This window comes from Melanerpes formicivorus, unplaced genomic scaffold, assembly GCF_026170545.1.
Source record: "Melanerpes formicivorus ecotype bairdi unplaced genomic scaffold, bMelFor1.0.p_v2 SCAF_24, whole genome shotgun sequence".
In the NCBI taxonomy this organism is placed as follows: domain Eukaryota; kingdom Metazoa; phylum Chordata; class Aves; order Piciformes; family Picidae; genus Melanerpes; species Melanerpes formicivorus.
In genome coordinates, this window is record NW_027142376.1 from 1793050 (window position 1) to 1820882 (window position 27833).

The following is a 27833-nucleotide window of genomic DNA, read 5'->3' on the forward strand; positions in this document are numbered from 1 at the left end:
TTCAGCCTACCTTGGATAAGCATTGGTGGGGCTTCTTTCAGTGGGTGGGGCTTCTTTTGTGGTGGGGCTCCTTCTGTTTCATGATCTTATGTCCGGCTGAAAACCACAAAACCTGGTTCTTACCCTTTTATTTAACCTCCCAGGAGCTTGTACTCTCTCTGTCTGAGGGAGTTAAGCTTGGTTAGTCTTATCCAAATGAATGAAGTAGATGTAATTATCCAGTGGGGTGACTGCTGGAAAATTGTTTGATTTCCTTAACCCTTGTTCATTCAGGGTCAAGCAAAGTACAATCTAATAGTCTTTTGGTTTTCTCTTTCTGTGGGTGTTTTGCTTCATTTTTAACCTAAATTTCCTTCACTTTTTTGGATGACATGTCTCAGGGATCAACACTTTGACTAAAGGAAATACTGAACTTTTTACATCCCATTTTAAAGAAATAGGCTCCCATACTTTGTTTTTTCTCAGTCTCCAGTGTCAGAAGTGCGTCTTACTGACATGTCTCTGCTTTCAAAATGCAGCAAGCTTGTGGTTTTGAGTATACCTCCAAGCTGCAGCGGATGTTCCAAGACATTGGTGTAAGCAAGGACTTGAATGAGCAGTTTAAAAAGCACCTGACCAACTCAGAACCTTTAGATTGTAAGTAATGCTTTTACCTAAGTTGCTGTTGGGTAGTTAACTTCCTCTCCTACAGATCTAACTGAATGAAGGAAATGCCCAATTTAGACATCATGTCCCTAGAATAGAATAGAATTAACCAGGTTGGAAAAGACCTTTGAGATCATCAAGTCCAACCTATCATCCAACACTATCTAATCAACTAAACCATGACACCAAGCACCCCATCCAGTCTCTTCGTAAACACCTCCAATCATGGTGACTCCACCACCTCCCTGGGCAGCCCATTGCAATGGCCAATCACTCTTTCTATGAAGAACTTCTTCCTAACATCCAGCCTAAACCTCCCCTGGTGCAGCTTGAGACTGTGTTCTCTTGTTCTGGTGCTAGTTGCCTGGGAGAAGAGACCAGCCCCCACCTGGAAGCTGGTATTAGCTTGGATTTTTAGATTAACCTTTCAGTTCTCAACTTTGTCTTCTAATGGCACTTTATATCCTCTCAGTAGCCTCCTCCTGATTTTTGAACCTGATGTTTATTTCTGTAGTTATAATAATTTGAATTCTGTCTTCTTTTTTGTGTGACTAAAAGGACATTTTTCTTTAAACAATTCAGATTTTGAGCACAACGTGCTGGAGTCACCATCCCTGGAAGTGTTAAAAAAGAACAAATAGCAGGTGTGGTACTTTAGGACATGGTCTCCAGTGGTCATGGGTAGAAGGCTTGACTTGATGGTCTTAGAGGTCTTTTCCAACCTCAATGATTCCATGGTTCAAGTTCATATTTGTGTAGAACATGAAGGAAAAAAAGGATAGAATTAAGGATAAAAAGGATAGAATCATAGAATTGTTTTGGGAAAAAACCCTCAGGATCACTAAGCCAAACCATAATCTAACTCTGAGAAGTGTGCTGCTAAACCTGTGTTGTGTTTGAGGTTGTTAGACAGCCCCATCCCTTCTTTATAAAGAAATACTGTTTACATTGAAGCATGTTGAAACAGGCTCTGTAAAGAATTGTTGATTTGCTGGATTAGAGTTAGAACTATCAGTTACCAGCCTTCATTTTTGCTTAGCTTTGCCTTAGTTTTAGTGATCAGCCCCAAATGCCTTCCAAGCATAAACATGAAAAGCTTTCTCCTGCAGTTGTGTGCTGTGGAGTGATGAGTTTGAGACACGTGAAAATGAACACTTTGCATTTTTTTTCACTTTGTAACTTCCATGTTAAAAGAGAAATTCCCTGTGGAGATAGAAACCAGGGAATAACTTCTACAAACAATAGAACATGGAGTGACTGTCACAGGCAGTCTGAAGCCTTCCACGTGCAGCAACATCTTGCATGAATTTGTTTGGTTTGTAGTCTGGGTGAAAAAAGTGCAGACTGCTTCATGAGTTTTCATTGTGTTAACTTTGAGCAAAAGGCAGAACCTTTTCTTGTCTGTATTAGAACTGGGACTAAGTGCTTGAGGAGGGGGTGGCTGCATGTGGAATAATGCAGCTCAGCCTTTCCACCTCTCTTACAGTGGATTTCAGTATCCAGGTGCTAAGTTCTGGATCATGGCCGTTCCAGCAATCCTGCACGTTTGCTCTGCCATCTGAGGTGAGGAGCTTGCACTTGCTTCATCCCAACATGGAATGCTCATGTGAGAAGTTTGTTTTACAAGGATGGTGTCTCCTCCTGTTCTGGTGTTTGTTGGGGAGGGAATTGTGTGAAATACAAAACTGTTTTCTCCTGTGCAAAGAGCCTGGGTATTGGATCTTCCTCCAGAACATTCCAGAGTAGCTGAAACAAATCTTTGCCAGTGTATTTTTCTGTGTGTACTTTTATTGAAGAAACATTTCTCTTGCTGTCACTTCAGCTCTGTCCAGTAAAACCTTTAGCTATTGTAGTAATTTTAACCAGAATAGACAAGACATGAATACTCCACAGGAGAATTAAGTTCTAACTGGTCTTACCTGGAGGAAGAAGGTGGTTAAAAGAAATTGCCTTTCTGTCCTTGCTTAATAAATAACTGCTCTGTCATAAAGTCATGTAATGGGATGGGTTGGGAGGGACCTTAAAGATCATCTAGTTCCAACCCTCCTGCTATGGGCAAGGACACCTTCCCCTAGACCATGTTGCTCAAGTTCCTGTCTAACCTGTCCTTGAACACCTCCTGGGACAGGACATCCCACTGATTCTCTGAGCAACCTCTTCCAGTGTCTCACCACCATCACCGTAAGTAATTTCTTGCTAACATCCAGTCCAAATCTCCTCTCTTCCAGCTTCAATCTATTTCCTCTTGTCCTGTCACTGCAAGCCCTGGTAAAAAGCCCCTCCCCAGGTTTCCAGTAGGCCTTCTTCACCTACTTCATGTCTAGTGGAAGGTGTCCCTGTCTATGGCAGGGAGGTTGGAACTAGATGATCTTTAAGGTGCCTTCCAAGCCAAATAATTCTATGATTCTGTGATACCATCAAAGGAAGAGTGGAACCTAAACAAGCACAATAGCATTGTGCTATTAACGACACTTTGCTACGAGTTGACCTCTGTTAAAAGGGGAATTTTCACTTGGTCTGAAGAACTCAAATACTTTGCATTTCTGTTTGTCTTACTTAGACAAGTAAGGGTGATCAGATTTAACTCCTGTCTTCCAGAGCATGGTAAACGAAGGTATATAATATTCTTTGTTGCTTCCATGCAGTTAGAGCGCAGCTATCAGAGGTTTACTGCGTTTTATGCCAGTCGCCATAGTGGAAGAAAACTAACATGGTTGTACCAGCTGTCCAAGGGGGAATTGGTTACCAACTGCTTCAAAAACAGATACACCTTACAGGTGAGCTGGGCATGGTGCCAGGAGACACAGTGGCTGATGGATGCGTTCAGAGGATGAATGCTGGTCTGTTGCAGTGGAGTTCATGGGAATGCCTCTGCCCGCACGCAGCCTGGATTTCATCCATCACACAATGAAATGGGCCTGTGTTGGTGGCAGGGACAGTGGGATGGAGGCACCCTCAGCATGTTTGCTAACAACACCATGGTGTGTAGCTCAGCTGGCACGCTGGAGGGAGGGGATGGCCATCCAGAGGGACCTGGACAGGCCTATGCCCATTTCATCGAGTTTAGCAAGACCAAGTACAAGGTCCTGCACCTGGCTTGGGACAATACCAAGGACAAATCCAGGCTGGGTGGCGAATGGATGGAGAGCAGTGCTGAGAGAGGAAGGACTCAGTGGTGCTGAGTGATGAGAAGCTCAACATGAGAGCGCAATGTGAGCCTGCAGCTCAGACCCAACCATGTCCTGGGCTGCATGAAAAGCAGAGTGGGCAGCAGGTGGAGGGAGGGGATTCTGCACCTCTACTCCGGTGAGACCTCACCTGGAGTACCATGTCCAGCTTTGGAGCCCCCAACATGAGAAGAATATGGAACTGTTAGAATGGAAGAAGCTGGATTTAGATGAGACATCAAGAAGTTATTCCCCACGAGGGTGGTAAGGCATTGGAACAGGTTGCCCAGGGAATTTTTGGAGTCTCTCTGCCTGGAGATGTTAAAAGGCAGGTTGGATGGGGCCATGACCAACCTGTTCTGGTAGCAAGCAAGTGTTCTAGGAGGTCTTGTAGGAGACTCCCATGGCAGGGAGGCTGGAACTTTGAGGTACCTTCCAACCCAAAGCATTCTGTGATGTTATTTGTATGTCAGAACATTCATGAACATATTGGGACTTCCTTCCCTGCTTTCCCTTGTAAAATAGATAGAGGAGGAAAGCTCACAACAGGGATAAGAAACAAGATATTTCAGGCTCTGGACTTGTCACCAGCAGATGTTAACCATCTGGTGACAGACAGGAATAAGCCACTGGTAGTTGCCCAGCTTATAAATGGGGGTTCATTATTCTGCTGCAGTTGGGAGGATGATGTCAGTAGTCTTTGTAGGTTTTAATGAAGATTAAATGGGTGAGGGTCAGGTGGTGACAGAGGAAAATCATTTAAATTACATTAGCAAGTAGAAGGCTAAGGCTTTGAGACCATAATAGAAGACTTGATGAAGTGTCTTTAATGATCATCATCTCAGGGTTTATGTTTAGCTAATGCTGGAAGGTCAAACTCTGGCTGTATAAGGAGCATCAGATTTGTCTGTGTTATGTCATGATCAGCACCAGCTGGGTGCCCAAATGCTCCAGTGATGAATTTCAGGTTGTTGATGGCGCCTGTTTGTTCATTCTCATTGCGTTCTCCACTCCCCTCTCTTCCTTCTGCTTTTTTTTTTGTGGTCCATTAGGCATCCACATTCCAGATGGCAATTTTGCTGCAGTACAACACAGAAGACGCCTACACCGTGCAGCAGCTGACAGACAGCACTCAAATCAAAATGGTACTGGCATGGCACGTGTTACCACCTCCTTGTGAACAAGGCTGTTGGTCTTCAGGGCTCTTCATGCCCACATAAGAAATTGGGATTAGACAGTTGGACAGCCAGAGTTCAGTTCTGTCCTGAAGGACAGCTCTTGCTCAACTTGCTCTCCTGGTTTACTTTCCTGTAGTTGAATATTAGGAGCAATTTTTGTACTGGCAGAGTGGTCAGACTCTGGAACAGGCTGCCCAGGGAGTTGCTGGAGTCACCGTCCCTGGAGGTGTTCATGAAATGTGTGGCCACAGTACACTGGGACATGGTTTAATGGCCATGGTGGTGCTAGGTTGATGGCTGGACTTGGTGGTCTTAGGGGTCTTTTCCAACAGAAAGAATTCTGTGATTCTAATCATAACTGTCTAATCTTCTGATGAGTCTTAGTGTATATGTACACCTCTGTGCATGTCCTGCTGACCTCTGCTAGGAAGTTTTCAGTGTTTCACTACAGACATTTTGATGTAAAAACACAAATTTCTAGGAAAGCCAGCTTTTTGCCTAAATGGTGCCACCATTCTTCTGGTGGTGCCATTGGTTACAGATGTTTGTTTGCATATATAAATGTGTGTGTGTGTGCATACATATATCTGTATTCATATGTACACATATCTCTGTGTGTATATGTATGTGTATATCTGTACATCTGTATATGCAAGTAGAAGGGAAACCTTCACGCTGTCTATGACTCCCTGAAAGGAGGATGGAGCCAGGTGGGGATTGGTCTCTATTCCCTAGTAACAAGTGATAGGAGGAGAGGAAATGGCCTCAAGTTGCACCAGGGGAGGTTTAGGTTGGATATTAGAAGAAACTTCTTGACTGAAAGAGTTCTCAGGAACAGGTTCCCCAGGAAAGTGGCTGAGTCCCCATCGCTGGTGGTGTTTCCAGGAGGCAGAGAGTGTGGTGCTAAGGGACATGGTTTAGCCCTGGATTTGGTAGAGTAGATCATACAGCAAGGGTAAGCATAGAGTCTTGCCTCTGGGAAAGAACATCCTCATGGACAAGGGTGGGCTGGGGACTGGAGAGCAACTCTGGAGTAAAGGACATGGATATAAGTGCTGGTGGACAACAGGATGACTACAAGCAGCAATGTGCCCTTGCGGCTAAGGTCAATCACATCCCAGTGTATTAGAAGTGGTGTGGTTAGTACGTTCTCTTCCCCCTCTATTCTGCCCTGGTGAGGCCACATCAGGAATATTGTGTCCAATTCTGGGCCCCTCAGTTCAAGAAGGACCTTGGGGAACTGCTTGAGAGAGTCCAGCACAGAGACCATCTCCCTTCTGAGGAAAGGCTGAGGGAGCTGTCCTAACATCCAACAGGGTCTTTATTCCATTTTGTCAACTCTATTCTTACTGCCCTTTTACTGTTTCCTCTCTGGTTTTGCAGTGTTCTGCACTTACTAGTCCTCAAGTCTTAAATAATGAGTGTATTTTTGTTGAAGTGTTTGAAGCTGCAGAAAAGTGCTGTCTGCCTGTGCTGATCACGTTTTCTGTGCTTTGTAGGATATCTTGGCACAAGTTCTCCAGATCCTGCTGAAATCAAAATTGCTTGTGAGTACTCTTTTGTTGTTGGCTGTGGTTTGTTTTTGTGGCCTGCTTCACCCTCAGCAGAAGGTGTCAGTGAATGTTTATTTTTGTGTCTGCTTCATTTCTTGCAGGTTTTGGAAGACGAAAATGCAAACGTTGATGAGGTGGAGTTAAAACCAGATACCTTAATAAAACTGTATCTGGGTTATAAAAAGTAAGGAGACCCTTCAGCAGCATATCACTTGTGTCTGATGGGTAGCAGCCTACTCCTCTGCTCTCAGAATCTGGGTAAAATCTCTCTGGTGTGAAAGCTCCAGGGTCTCAGTGCCAGTTCAAGTATAGATCCGACGTGTCCCAGCGAAAGGAGGGGCTTGGTTACCGGTCAGCTCTCTGACTTTGTCATGAAGTCAGTCAAGGCCTTGCACACTTTTTTGTGTCCTTTGGTTTCTTGGTTCTTGTTTTGTTCTTTTATAGTTTATTTCTGGTAAGAAATTGTGCTGGCCTTGACTGAGCTGTGTGACTTGCACTCAGCAGAATGCACATTTTATGAGGCTACAGGAGTGCACGGTGGCCAGCAAGGGCCAAAGCTTCTCCTCCTTGGCTCCAGCTTGTCCCTCCTGGTAACTCAGCCTGACCTGGTGACAAAAGTGGACTGGCTGCTTTCTGCCTCCTGTGTCTCTGACATCCATTTCAATGCTTAAAAAGGCAGGTTGCTGCTTTTGGGGAGGGAGAAGGTGAAAGTTAGCTGAGCAAACCTCAGAAGACATTTTAACTGTGTTGGGAGGTGCTGCAAACTTCATCTGCTGCTTTTTCCTGGGGACAGGCTGTTGACACTGTGCTCAGCAGCTTCACTGCGTGGGTCACGGGGAGCATCACCTGTGTGGACCTCAGTGCAACACCAGCAGTTAGGCTAATCAAAGTGGATTAAGCAGCCTGCATTTTGGTGGGGTAGGAGAGGTGGGCAGCAATGTGTTAACAAAGGAGAGTTTAGCTCAGGGACAGAAGTTGCCCCCTTTTTTATTATTTCAACCCATCAATTTGGGCAGAGTTTGACCATGGCAAAATGTTCATCCAACTGGAGACAAGTTGAAGATCAGCAGGCTCATTGTAGCACTTCAGAGCATGTGGGGATTGGAGGAGTTAATCAGCATGATTTTCAGTAGCTTTTATTGCCTACTTTAGCCAGCACTGCTTTCAGCGCTCCTGTGTTTCAAGTTGTGGTGACTGTTTATCAAGCTTACCAGAGCATGGACATAAACACACATAAATCCAGTGAGGAGTTCAGTGCTTCCTGAAGATAACATCTCAAGTGCAAGAAGCATTTAAAAACTTTTCCCTGTACTTCACTCTCTGGGGTGCTTGGTGCCATGGTTTAGTTGATTAGATAGTGTTAGGTGATAGGTTGTACTCAATGATCTCAAAGGTCTTTTCCAACCTGGTCTATTCTATTCTATCCTTTACCTGTTTTCTCCCCTCCTTGACCAATAATTAAAGGTTTGAGAATTCATGGTTGGTGAGGTTAATGTGGGGGTGGAAAGAGCTCAGCATCACTGCACTGTGTGGCTTGATGGGTCCCAGTTTGTGACACACAGAACTGGTGAAAAAAATAACAGATCCCCCTTCCACTGCAGCATTTCCCAGTGGGGCCAGCAGGCTGGGCACCCGGTGCAGAGGCTCATTCAGCTGGTGACACAGTACCTGGTCTTGAGAGCACTCATCTATGCTAGCTGTAAATAGCTGTGGTGGGGTGGCATTTACTTTAGCATTGGGTTTAGTTTGCTGTTTGTAGTGGGGGGAGCTTTGGTGGGGGTTGTTTGTAAGCAGGCTAGTTGCTTTATTAATAAATAATGGATTAAAAATAACACCTGTTTGTCTTTGCAGCAAAAAGTTAAGGGTCAACATCAATGTGCCAATGAAGACTGAACAGAAGCAGGAGCAGGAAACTACACATAAAAATATAGAGGAAGATAGGAAACTACTGATCCAGGTGACTTGTCTAGCAGAACACTGCTGGGCTATCAGCTCAGACCTGCAGCTTTGTGACCCTTCAATGAAGTTCCCAGGGGTTGTCTTATATCAAAAGTCAACATGCCATTGCAGAACACTCTGGGGGAGCTAAAATGTATCTACAGCGTTCTTAAAGGTGTTTGGATTCTGAAACAGAACAGGGAGAAAGGTGTGTTAGGATGTGGAGCTGTAGAGGCTCCAAGCCTGGAGAAGTGTTCAAGGCCAGGTTGGATGGGGCCTGGAGCAAGCTGGGCTAGTGGAAGATGGCCCTGCCTATGGCAGGGGGTTGGAATGAGAGGATCTTTAACCATTCTATGAGTCTGTGGCACTGTTCATCCTGTTCTACCATCATGTAGATGGCTGTTTACGTTTCATGGATGAACAACTCAGCAGTTCTGGAGTGAAGACTCGTTAGCATGAAACTATCAGTGCTTACACAGAATCACAGACTGGGGGTAAAAGGAACTCTGGAGATCTAGTTCCAACCCTCTGCCATGGGCAGGGTCACCCACAGCAGGCTGCCCAGGATCACAACGTCCTGGTGAGTTTGGAATCTTTCCAGAGAAGGAGACTCCACAACCCCTCTGGGCAGCCTGCTCCAGAGCTCCAGCACCCTCACACCAAAGTAGTTTTCCTTGTGTTTAGATGAAACTTCCTGGGTTCTGCCCCCTGTCCTATCACTGGGCAATGCTGAGAAGAGTTTAGTCCCATCCTCTTGCCCTCCACCCCCTAGCTCTTGCTGAGCATTGAGAAGATTCCCTCTCAGGCTGCTCTTCTCCAGGCTAAATAGCTCCAGGGCTTTCAGCCTTTCCTCCTCACAGCAATGCTCCAGGGCCCTCAGCATCTTTGTGTTCTCCCCATGACTGTCTGCAGTAGTTCCCTGTCCCTTTTGAACTGGGGAGCCCAGAACTGGACACAATACATCAGATGTAGCCTCATTTATGGCAGAGTAGCATGGGAGAAGAACCTCCCCCAGTCTTCTTTATGCATCCCAGGCTTTCCTGTCAGCTTTAGGAGAATCTTATTACCAAGTCTTTTAGTGATGTCATTTCAAATCTACTTGAGAAGCAAAGGAGCAGGGAAGAAAATTCCAGTGTACTACCAGGAGAGTGTGGCAGTAAAGTGAAATATGTAACTGAGGTTTTCTGCTCTGAGTAGTTTCATGTTACTCTTGGTCCTAGTGGGTGCTATTGTTAGCACTGCTTGTAAGTGGAGTAGTTCCAATGTATGTGTCTCCCTGTGTCCAAACCCTTTCTGCTGACTGCTGCTACACAGAATTGGAGCTCTGAGAGCTTTACAGTGGTTGGCATTTGTAGGCAGGCTTCTGCCCACCTGCTTCTCAGGTCTGCTGCAATGATGCTTTTGCACCAGCAGGCCTCATCTGCCAGGGCAATAAAATGGCTTTGTCCAGAAGGACAAGGAGTCAGCTCCTAAGGCACACCTCTCTGACTTTGCTGTGCAGGCTGCTATTGTGAGAATCATGAAAATGAGGAAGGTTCTAAAACACCAGCAACTGCTCGGAGAAGTGCTAACACAGCTGTCCTCAAGGTTCAAGCCACGAGTTCCAGTCATTAAGGTATGTGAGAACCACATCTCTGAACCCATGTTCCAGGAGGTGAGAGCCAAAAAGCATACTTCTGAATTCAAAAGGGGAGCTGAGGAGATGGGGTGGGTAAGGAGGGGTTGTAAATAAGTAGGAAATACTTTAATCACCAGTACTGCTATAGGGTAGCATGCATGTTTCGTATTGTTGGCAGTAGTAAAATAGTAATTTGATGGCATCTTCAGTGCCAGCTCACAGCAGCCTCTGCTCCAGGCTCCCCTCTTGTTCCTGGTTTTCCAGCTGTGGGAGTACTACTGCTTGTGAGCCACCTCCCTCACTAGAACAGTTTCCCCCTCCTTCCTAGAACAGCAGTGTTGGGATGGGGGACAATTTTGCAGAACTCATCACTTCTAAGTGATCTTACCAGTGACTTTTACATCCACCAGGCAGTGGAGAGCAACTGCATAGAACTGGCACCAGTGATGGAAGTGCTGCTCCCAGTCTGGTTGTGAAGCAGGCAGACAATTACTGTCATTAGTAACTTTACAGCAAGCAGCTTGGTTTAGGTCTTCATTGGCTTGCTATGGAGTTGCTCAGCATACTGGTGAGCAGTTACTCTCCCAGTCTCTGCTCTGGAATGGCATCAAGTATGGTGCAGTTTGGTGGGGTATCATAGAATAGTAGGAGCTGGAAGGGACCTCTGGAGATCATCTAGTCCAACCCCCCTGTCAGAGCAGGATCACCTAGGACAGGTCCCACAGGATCCAGGTGGGTAATGAGGTTCCCTGCTGGAATAGGGTCAGAAACAGGAGAGCAAACGGCAATGGTCTGTGCCCATCACCTGATCCCATCCTCTACCTGCCCTGAATCTTGGGTCGCCGAAATCCTTCCAGGTCAGTGGTAGCCCTGCAGAGGACTGTTGTGCCAGCATCCTCCTGTTCACCTGTGTTTGTCCCACAGAAATGCATCGACATTCTGATTGAGAAGGAGTACTTGGAGCGTGTGGATGGGGAGAAGGACACCTACAGTTACCTGGCTTAACGTTTTCCTTAGCAATGACTTGACTGTGTGACACCCAGCGACTAGGTATGTGACGGGAAGAACCAATGCCACCGAACTTCATAGCAGCCACCCTGCTGCCATTTGGACCTCCCTTTTTACTGACTGAGACCAGGACTCCCATCAGCCAGTCTCAGGCTTACATCAGAACTGCTCAGGATTGATACATTTCAAGTATGTAAATACGGACACCGATGCCATTTAACCTAATTTAAGAAGAGAGAGGAACCAAAACCCTTCTCCTCCCAGGGTTGCATGCTACTGCATCTAAATCAATACATTGGCTAGAGCTGAAATGTTTGGCAGCACTTGGAGAGCGAGTCTGAATGGAGCCATGTGTACTCTGCTATGAAACCCCATTTGTATAGTGTGTTTCATTTTTTAATGTGTGATAAATAAAACAAAGGAATTAAAAAGGTTTCTGTACAAGTCGCATCTGGTTTTATCGTTTTAAGTTTCACAACTTTAACCTTTCTAAATGTAAATAAAGAGGTATAATGGTTATGAGAGCCAGAGAAACTCGTGTCGCTTTGCCTCTTTCTCCCTGGCTCCTGGGGCTTGCAGCAGGCTGAAGAAACTGGCACTGGGACAGGGAGTGAGCAGCACTGCGGTGAGTGCAGGGTACTGCTTTGGCAGGAGGCGGGGCTGTGCTTTGAGCAGGTGATCGCACCAGAGAAACACTGGAGAACACTTGGAATAGAGCTGGCAGTGCTTGGGTCAGCTGAAACTGGAGCTGGTTTTAATGGTGCACTGTAAAATGCATCACCTTTGCTTAAGGGCTGCCCTGACTAACGGGCTTATGATCCTAAAGGTGAGCTCCCATGGAATGTGAGCTGTGATGGGAATTAAAACTCTTGAGTGTTGCTACGTCTATATTCCTTGATCAGGTTTAGTTCTGTTCTTTTCAGGGTGTTTGGTGTTTGTTACACATCTGTGAAATGAGCCTTGGCTGCCACAGCAACGTTGCCCAGTGGCAGGGCACTAGACACAACCTGGAATGCAGGAAGAATTTCTTAGCTGTGAGGGTGACGGAGCCCTGGAGCAGGCTGCTCAGACAGGTTGTGGAGTCTCCTCTGGAGATTTCACTGCCCCCTGGACATTGTGATCGTTGGCAACCTGCTGCAGATGACCCTGCTATAGCCTGGGGGTTGAACTGGATGAGCTCCAGAGGTCCCTTCCAACGCCCACCATGCAGGGATTCTGTCCTTGTCTGTGTTATTTCCATACTGAGTGAACAGTGAAGAGAGCTCTGGCACCTGAAGCTAACAGGCAGCTAGAAGCAAACCTTACACGTTCACAGAGTGGTTTGGGTTGGAAGGGACCTTAAAGATCATCTAGTCTATCCCCTCTGTCATGGGCAGGGACACCTTCCACTAGACCAGGTTGCTCAAGACCTCATCTAACCTGGCCTTGACCACTTTGTGGCTTGGTGCCTCATACCACAACTGTCTGGACAGTCAGGTTTGTGCCCGAAATTGCAGCTGTTCTGTTCGGTTTGGGTTTTTTTCTTGAAGGGAGACCCTTTTCCCCTCCCATTGAATGCTACTGGACAGAAATACAACTTCAGCGCACCTGCTACAGACAGGAGGTTGGCTGCAGAGATTCTAAGCTGTAGCCATCACGTCAGTGAATGTGCCTGCAGCTTCATACCAAGGGTTTATTAGGAAGACTTTCTTCCCTGCAAGAGTTGTTAGGCACTGGAACAGGCTCCCCAGGGAGGTGGTGGAGTCACCATCCCTGGAGGTGTTCTAGAAACCTGTGGGCATGGTCCACAGGGACATGGTTTAATGGCCATGTTGGCAGTGGGTGACAGTTAGACTCTATGATCTTAGAGGGCTTGTCCAGCCTAAACAGTTCTATGATTCATGAGAGCTGCACGACCAAGAGTTGTACTTTGGTGCTTTATACTGAAGTTCATACTCAGCCTGAGGTCTCCTACCCTGTTTACACCTTCACATGAATCTTACTTAGATGTGACCTGAACCACGGGAAGTGGATGTGTGTGGAGTTACAGGAACCCTTGGCCTTGCTTTCCTCCCCTGGCTGATACAAAGCCCCAGCTCGCTCACAGTAAAAATGAAGAAGTTCAAGTATCCTTTATTCAAGGTTGAAAAATGTACCACACCCTTATTGCAAAAGTTCATCGGTACAAAACACTTTGCAGCTGGTGAGAAGGCAATAAAAAGTTGGTTTGTTTCTTGTCAAACTTTGTTACTATAAATTAACTGTTACAGTACTTTGCAAATACAGGCTTTCAAGCTGCATCACTCGTCAGCGCTCTGAACTTGCCCACAGTACTCAAAATTCCTGAAGATAAGGCAGCTGTTTGTTTCTTTCTTTAAAAGAGGAGGTAGCTGGTGTCAAGGGATTTCCATTTCTCTTTCAATGCCCACGTACTTGAGGGCATCAGCTTGGCTATATCTGAAATTAAAACCAGAAACCCCCAGGTGAGAAGCCATGCTGGTGGCCCTGGCAGCCTGCTCTGACAGGGCAGCACTCTCAGACTTCTTTCCCCAGTGTTTCCTCACAAACTGGGGCCTTTAGTCCTGGTGGGAATCACAGAACACTGACTGCCCCAAAACCTGCTTGTAGGGGAGTGACCAAGAGGGAGCAAAACGCTGACGGCTCCCTTGTTTTGCCTTGGCTCTTGCAATGCTGAAATTCAGCTTAACTAGAGGAAAGCAGCTGCACTTGCCAGGGCTGGCTGAGGCAGTGTCCTCACCAGACAGCTGCCTTTCTTCACTTGAGGTGAAAGAATGAGAAAACAGCATCACCACAGCCTTACAAGCCCTCCTCTGTATTAACACAGGAACACCTCTTGCCCATTTCTGAGTGATGGGGGAGACATCCCACCCTGGTCCCTAGGGAGCCCCACCAGATAAAAGTTTAACATGCAGGTCTGTCCCCAGCTGTCACTGAACCTTCCCTCTACAAGCTGCAGTTATAAGTTTGCAAGGTCCTTACCCTGCTGCTTTGCTCAAGTCAGTCTGACTACGGCTTAAAACCCAAATGCCAGGATATCTGAGTTCCACAGCTGGTGGGAAGGAGACAGGCACAGCCCCTGAGCTGACAGCTAACCAGATCATGCCAGGGAGAGGTAACAAAAGCCATTTGCCCACCTGTAGTCAAAGAACAGTTCTTCACCAGTCTGAATGGCTCTTTTAGCAAAGATTCCTATTCTGTGGTCGCCATTAACCATCATCACTGTTGGGAAGAACCTGTGTTAGCAAGAGGCTGCAGCACCAGCCCTGCAGCACCACCTCCTGCCCCACTACCCCCACCAGTGCAGAGCTTACCTTTTGCATAGCAGTTGGGATTTACTGAATGGTTTGCAAATCTGATTTTGTTGCCCTTGCGTGTTGCATCAACCACAAAATCTAAAGGGGGGGAAGAAAAACAACAAATCCCACAGGTGATGGAGAGGTCACCTAGGAAACAGCTTTTGTGTTTAACCCCCAGTGTGCTTGGGTTGGAGTGGCTGGCAGAGATAGCTGCCCAGCTACCCCCAGGGAAGGGCTGGCTCTGTTTTCTGGAGGGCTCCAAATACTCCTGGCTGCCCCACACTGACCTTGCATTTACCTTCTGCCACAGCAGCACTGCGCTGCCTTCTCCTTTGGAGCTTCCCTGCCTGTACTTCCCAGGGACAAGCTCCATGAGCACACCGAGGGCAATGCTGACAGAACAGCTTTGTTTTAATTCCTGTCCAATCTTTCCTGATGCTCCACACCTGACATGCTGTGGGCTAAGTTTTCCTCTTTGCCACATCTCTCTGCTAGCATGTCCCACTCACTCCCCACAGAACTACCATCAGACCTCACTGCTAATTTAAGTTAAATAAATAGACAATTAGATAAATAAATAAAGATTTTAAAGATAATGAAACTGTTCCAGGCAATTCCCAGTGAGCCTTTTACATTCTTTGGGCTGCCTGACTTGGTGCTTGCGCAGCATTTTACTCCATTAATTCTACTTCTACTCAGCTCATCATGGCTGGTCACAGGCTCTGTGGCTGCTCTCTAGCTGACTGGCACTTAGGGAACAAAATAAGCACCGGCTCTCAAGACTGGGCATCCACAGGCTGCTGGGAAAGGATGAGCTGAGGAAAATTCCTAACCCTTTCCTGCAGCCTGCAAACGAAGAGGGCTGCCTAAACCTGCCAGAGCCCTGGAGCAGGCTACCCAGAGAGGTTGTGGAGTCTCCTCTGGAGGGATTCCAAACCCATCTGGACATTGTGATCCTGGGCAAACTGCTGTAGGTGACTGCTTTAGCAGGGGAGGTGGACTGGATGATCCCCAGAGGTGCCTGCCACCCCCACCACGTGTGGGATGTGTGCTGCTGCTGGGGCAGGGCTGTGAGGTGTGGGTCCGTACCGTTGTTCAAGTTGAAGAGAAAGCTGCACATGTATTTGTCATACACTTTGCCTCTTCTGTCTGCCTCATCCTGAGAAATAATCTGGAAGAAAGAGCACTCATGAAAGGGAGCAAGAGAGCTCCTCTTCCCTCTTCTGTCCATACCAGCTTAAGGTCCCAAACCCCAGAGGAGACCTCACTGCTCTGTACAATCCTTTGAATGGAGTGAGGTGGGGGTCAGGATCTTCTCCCTAGTATCAGGTGACAGATTGAGAGGGAATGGCCTGAAATGGTGCCAGGGGAGGTTTAGGTTGTGGAGATTAGGAAAAAATTCTTTGCTGCAAGAGTGGTCAGGCATTGGGACAGGCTGCCCAGGAGGGTGGTGGAGTCACCATCCCTGGAGGTGCTCCAAGCAATGTGCTGATATGGCACCCGGACATGGGACATGGTTTAATGGCCATGGTTGATGGTTGGACTTGACCTCACAGGGGCTTTGCCAGCCTAAAATGTTCTATGATTCTATGCACTCTGAAAGAAAGGTAGGGCTTTTATTCTCTGGGACTAAAAATATTGAGGGCAAAAAGTTCCATTTTCAGGGAGCCTCCAGTGCTCATCAACGGCCCCTGGTTTGCTCTGAGCATAAAGAAGTTCTTGGAGAGCAGAAGGAAAGCAGGAGTCAGTTCTCAAAAGGGAGGCTGCACTCCCAACTCAGGGGTTCACTGTGACAGAATTTAACTTGGTGGAAGCCTGCTGAATTTTAGTGCTCTCCTAAATGGTTCTGCACAGAATTCTAGGCACGTCTGCACTGAAGTCCCCTCCAGGGCCAAACGACCACTCCAGCCTCTTGCTCTCGCAAGGAACCTCAGGTTTGGTGGCACCACAGCCATCTGGCTGCTGGGTTTGGAGCCTCTGGCAGCAGCAGCTGTACCTTAGTTGGTCACATCTCTCTGCCTCAACGTGACACAGAGCTCCAACACATGACTTCACCAATTCAGCTGACCAGTGCTCTCCACCCTTACCTCACCACAGTACTCAGAGATGAATTCATTCTTCTGCACAGGATCTTTGATGAAAATACCCCAGCCTGCCACATCTGAAGGTGCCAACAGCAAGTGCTAGGAGAGAGAAAAAAGAACCATTGAGACATACCTGGCTCAGATTTGGGGGGGGCTGTTTTGTTGGTTGGTTCGGTTTTAATTGCCTCACTTAATGAAATGTGCAAACACCAACTCTTCTCTTCTTCAAACACCCACTAAAATCCCAGCTTGTGGGTCAGCAGTCATATGGGAGAGACAATCCACATGAGGCACTTGCAACCTAACACAAATTTTAGTTCAAGCTTGAAATAAGAGTGTCCTGGTTTAACCCCAGCCCACAGCCAAGCACCACGCAGCTGCTCCTCTGCTCCCAGTGGAGATGAGAATCACAGAATGGTTTGGGTTGGAAGGGACCTTAAAGATCATCTAGCTCCAACTCCCCTGCCTTGGGCAGAGACACTAGACCAGTTTGCTCAAGGCCTCATCCAACCTGGCCTTGCACCCACAACTTCCCCAGGCAACCTTTTCCAGTGTCTCACCACCCTCATTCTTCCTAAGCAGTTTCATAACTGAAGTAAAATATAATCAGCACCATAATGAAGAGAACAAAAAGAAAGAGAAATCAAACCCAAGACAAGCAGTTCTCACCACCCACTGATCTGCCCCTCCCAGCTTATATGCTGTATGGAATATCCCCATTGCTAGTTGGGGACAGGTGTCCTGTGCATGGTCCCTCCCAGCTTCTGAGCACCTCCTGGCTGGCAGAGCATGGGAAACTGAACCCCCCCCTTAACTTAGGATAAGTGCTGCTCAGCAACAACCCAAACATCAGCGTGTTATCAATGCTCTTCTCATACAAAACCCAAAACATGGCACTGAACCAGCTGTCAGGGAGAAAATTAACTCTGCTCCAGCTGAAACCAGGACAGGATGTTATATAAAAACACACAGTGGGGATTTCAAACCTGAAGGGCCTGCAGACAAGTGCTGATCAGCTCAGTGCTTGGCTGAGAACAGTCAACCAGACCCTGCACAAGCTGTGTGTTAGAATCAACACCTGAACCAAACTTGCTTATGCTGATGTAGGGGAAGGCTGAGGAGTTAATGCTTCAAAAGAGCAGCCTGTGATGTAGATCTCAAGCAAAGCCTGACGAGGGAAATCCATTGAAAGGGACCCCACAGGTCATCTGGTCCAAGCTTTCTAGCTGATAGTGTAGTTGATAGGAGATGGCCCAGCACCCTGCCAAGCTGAGCCTTAAAACTGTCCAGTGTAGGGAATCCACTGCTTCCCTTGGGAGATGATTCCAATGGATTTGGCTGTTCTCATGGCAAACATTTTCTTCTAGAGTCCAATGGGAATCTCCCCAGCAGAAACCTGTACCCATCACCCTTTATCTTTTCCAGGGGACTCCTTGTGAGAAGGGAGTCTCCATGGTCCTGGTAGCCACCCTTAATGTACTGGTACATGGTAACAAGGTCCCCCTAAGCCTTCTCTCCTCAAGGTTGAACAGACCCAGGTCTCTCAACCTTTCCTCATACAGCAGCTCCTCCAGCCCCCTCTTCATTCTTGTGGCCCTTCTATGGACACTGCATCTTTTTTGTACAGCAGGGACCAAAACTGCACACAGTGCTGCAGGGGTGGGCTGACCAATGCTGGGCAGAGTGGGAAAAGAGCTGTTCTACTGCAGAGCTCCACAGCAAACACCAGCTCCTTGGACATAACCACACAGAGATTAGCAGCACCTAGACTTAAGTGGCCTGACAATGGCTTCCCTTCCTGCTCTTGTGCCATTTGACAGAACCAAGGCCAAGAAATACAGGTCTCCTCTGAGCCTTCTTTTCTCCAGGCTAAACAACCCCAGCTCCCTTAGCCTCTCCTCATAGGGCTTGTGCTCGAGGTCTCTCACCTATGAGGAGAGGCTAAGGGAGCTGGGGTTGTTTAGCCTGGAGAAGAGGAGGCTCAGGGGAGACCTTATTGCTCTCTACAACTACCTGAAGGGAGGTTGTAGCCACGTGGGGGTTGGTTTCTTCTCCCAGGCAACCAGCACCAGAACAAGAGGACACAGTCTCAAGCTGTACCAGGGGAGGTTTAGGCTCAAGGAGGAGAGAAGGTTCTTCACAGAAAGAGTAATTGGCCATTGGAATGTGCTGCCCAGAGAGGTGGTGGAGTCACTGTCCCTGGAGGTGCTCAAAAAGGGATTGGACGTGGCACTTGAAGCCATGGTTTAGTAGTCATGAGGTGGTGGGTGATAGGTTGGACTTGATGATCTCTGAGGTCTTTTCCTTATTGATTCTATGATTCCATGATTCTAAATTCCTCTCCCCAGTGGGAAGATGCAATCCCACCTCACAGCCAAGGCAGCAGGCGAGAGATAGTGTAACTGCCCCCCTACCTTTTTGGATCCTCTCTGAATGCTGCAGTTCTTGCAAGAAACATTTTTGCTGTCCCAGTGGTCAGCTGCTCCACAGGTGAGGCAGAGGTCAGGGTCGCACTCGCGCACGGCCAGGTAGCAGGGGCACTGCTTTGTGTTGCACTGCGCCTTGCAGCGACAGCCAGGGAACCTGTTCTGGCCTGCACGGGGACAGGGGAAAAAGAGAAGAGGCAAGGGTAAGAACAGCAGGATGAAAAACTGAGCCAGTGCAGGTGACAGTACAGCAGACTATCTGGTGCCCGTTGAAGGCATTTGGAAGTACTGTGTGGGAATTCTTCCCCAGCTTTACTTTGGTCTGCTGCAGCTTCAAGCCTGAGCAGTGTGCCTGGCTTCATTTAGTGGCTAGTGAAGAGTCAACAACTCAGCTGAGCATGCAATCCCTCCCCACAGACTTGCTGTGCTTGAAAAAGACCTTCAAGATCAGCCTGTCCAACTGCTATCCAACTCCACCAAATCCGGGTCTAGACCATGTCCCTCACCACCTCTTTGAAACACCTCCCAGGATGGGGATTCAACCACTTCCCTGGGCAGTCTGTTCCAGTCTTTGAGAACCCTTTCAGTCAAAAATTTCTTCTGAAGTCCAACCTAAACCTTCCCTGGTACAACTTGAGGCTCTTTCTTCCCAGCCCATCACTTGTTACTAGGGAGAACAGACCATCCCCCAACCCCCTTTCAGGGAGAGCGAGGAGGTCTCCCCTCAGCCTCCTTTTCTCCAGACTGAGCAACCCCAGTTCCTTCAGCCACTCCTCACCGGACCTGTTGTGCAGACCCTTCACCAGCTTTGTTGTCCTTCTCGAAAACCTCTCCAACACTTCAACGTCTTTACTGGATGGAGGGCCACAGAACTGACCCCAGCACTCATGGTGTGGCCTCACCAGTGCTGAGTCCAGTGGGACAATCCTTTCCTTACTCCTGCTGGCCATTGCTGATACAGGCTAGGACGCTGGTGACCTTCTTGGCCACCTGGGCACAGTGCTGATTCTCATACCATTTGACACTTAAACTGAACATGTTCTCCCTCCTCACTCCAACACAATTTATTCCTCCTGCAAACACTACCAGCAGCACACACAGGCTGCTAGTACAGAGCTGGGGGCTGGGACAGTGAAAGAAACTTACGAGACAGCTTCTAAGTGTTTTACTTACATTCTGAGCTGCACTGACAGAACTTCTCACAGAAGTTCTGGGCAATGACACACGGGCAGGAGCTATCACAAGGCTGCCGGGGATGATCACATGGCTGGTAGTTGTAAACATGATTGGATGAACCATCTGAGTGAAAAGAGCAACATTTTGTCAAGCTGAAGGGCACAAACAAACAATGTCCAGTTCCCTCTTTACATCAGAAATTCCTTTGGTGGCAGTTAACTAAGAACCCCCTGAGAATCAACTGAAAAAACCAACAAACCCCAAAGCTATGATGAGTGGGGTGAAAAGCCCCACAGACACCAAAGCAGGGCTGTAACGTCAGCATGAGCTGCCTCTCCTCCCTAGTGTGCTTCACTGCTTGGAGCATTCGGAGCTGGACACTTGGTACTGTGGAAAACTGAGGAACGAGACAGCAATGGTATAATTTCCTGTCTGAGCATCCTCTGCAGCATCACTGGTGTCAGTCAGCAAAGTCACATCTGCCCAAACACCAACTCTGGAGCAACAGTCAGCTTTCAGGCAGACAAGGCTGGGAAAATAACAGCTGGTCATTATACCACTGTGCTTCCCCAGGTCAATTTTCCAACATGGACAGCACCAACATCTTGTAGGCAGGGAGGGACTCTGAGGAACAAGCTTTGAGCTTGACCTGCAGAGCAGCTAGGAGAACTTGGTGTTACGTACATTGTATTTACAGCTAAGCCTCCTGAGCTGATGTTGGGTTTGCTTGGCTTCCTTACAATGCTCAAGTTAGCAAGGGGCAACCAAAAAGGAGAGAGACACAAACTGACCAATGATTTATGTTGCTGCAAGTCCCAAGCACCCTCAACCAATTTTCAGATGACAACAGGCTAAAATAAGCTGGTTTTAACCCACCCACATGCTGTTCTTTACTACTGTTCATGCAATTTTGTGCTGTGCTTCTGTGAGGCCATACTGAGAAGACTGCAAATCCAACCTCCTTCCCTTTTCATTGAATCATCAGGAGCTTGTCCAGCCAAGTAAATCAAACAGCACCTCTTGTCCCTGCAGCACCTGCAGTGAGAACTTACTTTGTGCCTTTTTATTCCCCCTCTAATTTCCAGCTCCCCAAGGCAGGCAGAGCATGGCCTGACATTACCAAAAAAAACCAACCCCAAAACAGAAAACAACAACAACAACAAAAAGCAACAGTAGGGTCTTAGAAGTTGAGGACATAAATGGAATGGAAAGATGCTAACCCTTTTTCAGCTGTATCTTTCTGCAATGAGCAGCCCACAACCTGCAAAAAACACAGAACAGAAGAAGGTTGACAGGAACTCCTCCTGCAGTGGGGCTGTGAGAGGTGGCCGCGGCCGGCACCCAGGCTGACTGAAAACAGGGCAGGATTCGGCAGCCTGACAGCCTGCAAGGCAGGAGTGCCTGCAGCAGAACCACCCTTGCCCAGGCTCCTGGAGCTGACAAGCTCTAAGGGCTGCTCCCACCCCCTCCCCATGGCATTCCTCTTGGCCCAGCAGCCCCCACCCAGTCCAGGCTACAGAGAGGTTTCAATTCAGATGGCCTCAAAGGAAAATCTGCAAAGAGGAGGCTGCTGGAGCTGCTTCTAGCAGGCTGAAGCAGCAGCAGGAGGAAGGATACGGCGCTGCAGACATGGAGGGACACATCTAAGTAGGGGGGTGAAGGTCTGTCACCTGCTTAGGATCATAGAATAGAATCACAGAATCAGTTCAGCTGGATGACCCTCAAGATCATCAAGTCCAACCATTCTCTAACTCTACCACGGCTGGTGCTAAACCCTGTCCCCCAGCACCACATCTCTGCCTCTTGGAAACACCTCCAGGGGTGGGGACTCAAACCATCTCCCTGGGCAGCCTGCTCCAGTGTCTGAGAACCCTTCCAGTCAAGAAGTTTCTTCTACTATCCAAACTAATGTTTTCACTGGACTTGGCCCCAGTACCACACTAGTGGTCTACAGATCACAGCCAGGTGTTCCCCTTCATCTGAGCTCAAAGTATACAGCAAGAGATCACATCTGGCACAGCCACATGGGTCTCACTATTTCTTCTGGCTGGACAGGGTTTTCCCCAGTTTGTTCTCACTGGTGTTAACTGTGCTAAGCCTTTTCCCTCCTCCTTCACATTCTAGATGCCTTTTTCTTATGTTCTTGTAGCTTTCCTTCGTCAGTTAGCTCAGCTAAGCACTGCCTTTGCAAGAAGTGATGGTTTGGTGGTATGGAGGTGGTGGATTTCTGTAAGAACATCATGCTTTTGGTTGTCATAAGGTTGAGTCATCATGCATTAAAGTTCTTCCAGGTTACAACTACCCCTTTTAAGTATCTGTTTCAGACTGGAACTCTTTGGGCAGGAAATGTCTATTATCCCATGAGCAGCTGTGGCAGAAGCAATGCAGAAAAACCACCAGTCTGGACCTTAGGTAGCAGAAGGAAAACCAGACTTAAACTTCACTATCCATAAAATTAAAGGAGAAATCAATGTTTTTAGGGTTTTTCCCAATTCTATGTGCTTTAGCCAGCACTTGAACAAACAAAAATTAGATGAAGGATTTTCAAAGTTTGTACTTCTTGGGCTTTCTTAGTACATCCCAGAGCAACACTAGGAGAATATGGGAGAAGACTCATTTCCTGGGCAAATAATACCCATATTTCACCTCACTGCTCTCTACAACTCCCTCAAAGGAGGCTGAGGCAGGTGAGGGTTGGTTCTTTTCACAGGCAGCAAGTGACAGGACAAGAAGAAACAGCCTCAGCTTGTGCCAGGGGAGGTTCAGGCTGGATATTAGGAAAAGGTTCTTCAGACAAAGAGTTCCCAGGCCCTGGAACAGGTTGCCCAGGGAGGTGGTGAATTCACCGTCCCTGGAAGTATGTAAAGAAGACATGGATGTGGTGCTGAGTGATGTGGAGTGGTTTAGCAGTACTGGTGGGATTGTGAGCTGCAGGTGAGCAGCTGGACTTGATGATTTCAAAGGTCTCTTCCAACCTCAGCAGTTCAGTGATTCTCTGATTCATGCCCATCCTTTCTGTGCAGATTTACTTGGCAGGCCAAAAGGCTGGAGAGCACAGGCCCCAGCAACTTGGAGAGCTGCCCTCCCTCCAGTGAGCACAACACTCCAAAATCTGCACGCTGAAAGAGTATCTCTGCCTGTAACTACTTCAGTAGGATTTTTTAGCTGCTACTCCTGTTGGCCACCCACCACACCCAGCAGCTTTTGGTGAACAAGCTCTCTGTGCAATTGGCCTCTCAAAACCTTACTCTGAGACTCAATGTTAAGTGCTCAACAGCATTTCTCAAGAGCATCTGAAGGAACCCATTGGAGTTGGAAAGCCAGAGGGAGACTCCTCCAAGTCCGTGAAGTTAAGGAGAACCCCAAGAATGTCAGGGCTGTCATAAATGGATGAAGTTCCTATTAAAGAGTCCGGAAGAAAGGCTACCAACATCTGTTTGTGAATTCTGAGATGCTGATGCTTTGCAAGAAGACAGCTCCCATAGAACTGAAAGTAGTGCAAATTGTGACTTGAGTTACTCTAATGCACATCACAATACTTTTTGTTTTGTCTAGCTGGCATTCAGCAAGTAGAATGGGTATGAAGAATTCTTTCACAGAAGCATGTCTCTCAATCCAAGAGAATAAGGATCTAATAGCATAGAATCATAGAATCATTTCAGCTAGAAAAGGCCTTTAAGACCATCAAGTCCAACCACTCTCTAACTCTCCCAAGGCTGGTGCTAAACCATGTCCCTCAGCACCACATCTCTGCCTCTCTGAAACACCTCTTTGGTGGCCTTCAACACCAGACTTGGTGGACTCAAATGGTGGTTGGACTCAATGTCCTTAAAGGTCTATGATTCTGTGTAAGAGTACATGCTTTTATTAATTTGGAAAAAGAACTCAAAGCAAAACCATCTCTAAGCTCCTCCAAAATGATGTTTCAACCTGCTGTGACCGTTTGAGGCTGTGCCTTTAAGAAAGGGACAGTGCTGGGGCTTTTTGCTTCTCCGGCTGTGGCTAGCTGTGGTTTTTATTTCTTTTTCTCTTTGTGGGGGGAGAAGGCTGGGCCTTCCTCTCAAACCCACGACACCTGCTCACAACACAATGTATTTCAGCTGCAGAATACAGTTGAGCTCTCCAGCTGCTCTTTTCAAATATGATGTGGTGACACCATTTTTGTGGCTATCTGCTGGAATCCGAAAGCAAGCTGATTCCCATCTGCACATTCCAAACCTGCACTGTGGCTAATAACTGCAGATCTGAGCAGCCAAAGCCACCACACGCCCAAAACAGCTTCAAAGCTGTGCCAAAAGCATTAAAATAAATCAACAGGTTTTTGCTAGAAACAGAATCACTTCCAGATGCTCACAGAATCTCCTCCTAGCTCATGCTGGCTGCCTCTGTACCACAAAGCTGAAACATTCTACTCCATGTCAGCAGTATCTTGGAGCCTGTACCAGGAATGTCACTAGTCTAGAAATAGTAATATACTTGAGAGAAGCAAGAACTGATTGGACAAGAACAAACTTGGGGGGAAAATAAGGAAATACAAAGACAGAAATAGGAAACTTTATAGCAAAAAACCAAAAGTGTACTTGTTGCTTACAGAAGGAAAAAAACCAACCCTGTTCTTGCTAATTTTCAGTCATTTTTTTGTCTCCTATGTTCTTATCCCCGGGAACAAAAATAATCAGCGCAGAGTCACACTTTTCAAACTTCAGCCTGCTCAAAGCAAAATGCATTTCAATGACAGATGGTAGCCACCAAGTTTCTAATTTCAACAGAAATTGTTTCAGGGGGACTCTGGGGCTCCAGCAAAAAGCTGGAATTTGCTCTTCACTGCAGCAAATTAAAATAATGAATTGTTAGGTTCAGTTTTTCAAGTTCTAGCTGCTAATGAAACGGGAGAGCTACAAAGGAATAGCTTCTCTCAAAGAAAAAGAACAGGCAATGCCCCTGGTTTGCTACATTTTTGCTTATTGCTATTACCAGAACACACTTCACTATAAAAACCCCAGGAGTTTTAATTTACAAAACACCACCATTCATTGCTGGATCACATTGTGATTGTAAATTTCCTGTTTACTGCTGCAAACAGAATTAGACCATAATGCCTTGATTGTTACAGCAAGCTGTGTAAGAGCACTTCTAATTTAAACTTAGTTTGACTACTTGCAGCAAGACACCTACAAGAACCTGCCAATATGAGGACAGAGGAAGAAAAGTGACCAAACATCATTTTCTTCTATTTCCTGCATATATTTTTGTTTGTTGAAAGTAAAAAAGAAGAGAGTTGCATGACTTTTCCTCCAAAACACTTTTAGGTTTGATCCCCTGTATCTCCAATGTATTGTTAGGCTAAGGTAATTTAGTAACAGATTTACCTGTGTTTCCTTTTCTTCTTTCTGGGAGGAGTATCAACATCTTCAGCAGGGACTGGAGCAATAATACTAGATTCCTTTACTCTAAACTCATACACCTAACAACAAGAGATACCACAATACATCCACAATAAATCTCTCACCAGTAGAAAGCTGCTCATTTGCTAAGTCAGTATGGTTTCCTCTAACCAACAACTCACAGATCATACCCACTCACAGGCTCTTTTCAGTATGTCTAAAGTTGATTATTTTTGTCATTTAAGAACAGTTTAAGTTAAAACTTCCTGTAAATTTGATTTTAAAAAACGTTTCAAAGCTAACTTTTACAGGTTTGTGGCACACATCTGCACCACAGCACTCTCGTGCTTGGGCAAACCAAGAAAATGACATCACTTCCCCTTGTACTAATCAACACTATTATTTCTTTGCTTCAATTTTACAAGTCAAACAGTATCGCCCTTAGTGAGCAGCTTGCCTTCTTACCTGCCTGCATGTTTTGGTCCCAATCAGTCTGGCAATCGCACAGAAGTTGTCATAGTAAGTGCCAATAAGAACTCGAAACATGGAGGCTTCTGCACCACTCCATTCCACATTCTCTGGAGGCTCAATATTTGGCTTCATCTTTATTGGTGTTTGACACCTAGAATTTGCTTCTGTGAAAAACAGTTGAGAGTGTGGTTCAGTGTGAGGCCGATTCAGGATGTTAATGGAGACCATAAAATGTCAAATTATTAACTGTAGTTAAAAATATTCCAGGGTTTTGTTGTGGTTTCCTCACCTATATATCCTAACAAAACAGCACTTTTCACAGAATCCCAGCATGGTGGGGGTTGGTTGGAAGGGACCTCTGCAGATCATTGTAGTCCAGCCCCTCTGCTAAAGCAGGGACACCCACAGCAGGCTGCCCAGGATCACAATGTCTGGGTGGGTTTGGAATCTCTCCAGAGGAGACTCCACAACCTCTCTGGGCAGCCTGCTCCAGGGCTCCAGCACCCTCAGAGCAAATAAGTTTCTCTTCCTGTTCAGATGGAACTTCCTGGGTTCCATTTTGTGTCCATGGCCCCTTGTCCTGTCACTAGGCACCACTGAAAAGAACCCAGCCCCATCCTCTTGCCCCTCCACCCTCTAGCTCTTGCTGAGCACTGAGAAGATCCCCTCTCAGGATGCTCTGGTCTAGGCTTAACAGCCCCAGGGCTCTAAGCCTTTCCTCTTCACAGAGATGCTCCAGGTCCCTCAGCACCTTCAAAGCCCCTACTGGACTCTCTCCAGTAGTTCCCTGTCTCTCTTGAACTGGGGAGCCCACAACTGGACATGATACCCCCTATGTGTCCTGACTAGGGCAGAGTACAGGGGCAGGAGAACCTGGCCACAGTCTTTTGAACGCACCCCAGGAGACCACTGGTCTTCTTGGCCACCAGAGCATACTGCTGGCTCATGGTGAACTTGCTGTCCACCAGCATTCTCAGGTCCTTCTGCATGAAGAAGCTTTCCAGTAGGTCAAACTCTAACCTTTTCACATCCCTCTTAAAGAAATGAAGAATCAGGCCACAGTAACTACGGAAATGACTCTTTGCTTGCTAGATCTCAACTCCACACAGGAAAGGAGGCAGTCTGGAAATCTCCTTCCAAGGCTCTATTTGATTTAACCCATAGCAGCACTGTGGCTTTTCACTCCACTCCCCACATTCCACTACTTGGCTTCTGGGATCTCCTTGCTCTACTGTTTGGTGTTTTTTCCACCCTCTCAAGCACTGCAGCTAACTGAACACAGCAGCACTGCCCAGCCTTACCAGATGAACTGGATGTTTCATCTTTCTTTTCTTCTTCTTCCTTATCATTGTTTTCTCCTCCAGTTTCAGTTCCAGCTTCTCTGTCACTGTCTGTGTCCTTTGATTCCAAGACATTTATGGTTGGTGTGCTGGGTCTGCTTGTGTTGTTTGGAAGCCTTCCCCTTCGGCGGCCACCTGGGCGCTTTGGCGGTGTCTTGATACGCTCAGCGGTCAAGGCAGCTGCAAACTCCTTTGCCCCTTCCTGGACACAAACCACCACAATTGTCAGCAAAAGAATCAAAAAGTGTTTCTGCCTGTGGTCAGGCATGAGGTGGAGAGCATGCTCTCCTTCCATACTCTATCACTAACTTGACAAGCCACGGAACTGTAGAATGGTTTGGGTTGGGAGGGACCTTAAAGATCATCTAGTTCCCACCTCCCTGACATGGGCAGGGATACCTTCCACTAGACCAATCTGCTCAAGGCCCTGTCCAATCTGCCTTTCAACACTATCAGACTTGAAGTCTCCACAGCTTCTCTGGACAATCTGTTTCAGTGCCTCACCACTTCACAGGGAAGAGTTTCCTCCCAGGGTCGCATCTCAAACCA

The 27833-nt window shown here is 47.0% G+C and overlaps 2 protein-coding genes across 6 annotated transcripts in view; one reads left to right on the plus strand and one right to left on the minus strand.

The window, feature by feature from the left end:
* CUL1 (cullin 1) overlaps positions 1–11554 on the plus strand; it is a 50239-nt gene extending 38685 nt beyond the window's left edge. The window contains exons 14-22 of the mRNA XM_068152579.1: positions 519–636; positions 2132–2208; positions 3291–3422; positions 4865–4957; positions 6490–6537; positions 6645–6727; positions 8395–8500; positions 9983–10096; positions 11024–11554. Coding sequence (XP_068008680.1) covers positions 519–636; positions 2132–2208; positions 3291–3422; positions 4865–4957; positions 6490–6537; positions 6645–6727; positions 8395–8500; positions 9983–10096; positions 11024–11104 — 852 coding nt within the window. The 3' untranslated portion in view covers positions 11105–11554. The remainder of the gene's footprint in view (positions 1–518; positions 637–2131; positions 2209–3290; positions 3423–4864; positions 4958–6489; positions 6538–6644; positions 6728–8394; positions 8501–9982; positions 10097–11023) is intronic.
* A 1633-nt stretch (positions 11555–13187) lies between these two features.
* Positions 13188–27833, minus strand: part of EZH2 (enhancer of zeste 2 polycomb repressive complex 2 subunit) — a 45080-nt gene continuing 30434 nt past the window's right edge. For all 5 annotated transcript variants that reach the window (XM_068152581.1, XM_068152584.1, XM_068152583.1 and 2 more), the window contains exons 10-20: positions 27246–27486; positions 25939–26108; positions 25459–25553; positions 21310–21350; positions 20087–20212; positions 18902–19080; positions 16491–16586; positions 15493–15574; positions 14419–14499; positions 14242–14326; positions 13188–13543 (exon numbers count right to left, since the gene is read on the minus strand). In XM_068152581.1, coding sequence (XP_068008682.1) covers positions 13483–13543; positions 14242–14326; positions 14419–14499; positions 15493–15574; positions 16491–16586; positions 18902–19080; positions 20087–20212; positions 21310–21350; positions 25459–25553; positions 25939–26108; positions 27246–27486 — 1257 coding nt within the window. In that variant the 3' untranslated portion in view covers positions 13188–13482. The remainder of the gene's footprint in view (positions 13544–14241; positions 14327–14418; positions 14500–15492; positions 15575–16490; positions 16587–18901; positions 19081–20086; positions 20213–21309; positions 21351–25458; positions 25554–25938; positions 26109–27245; positions 27487–27833) is intronic.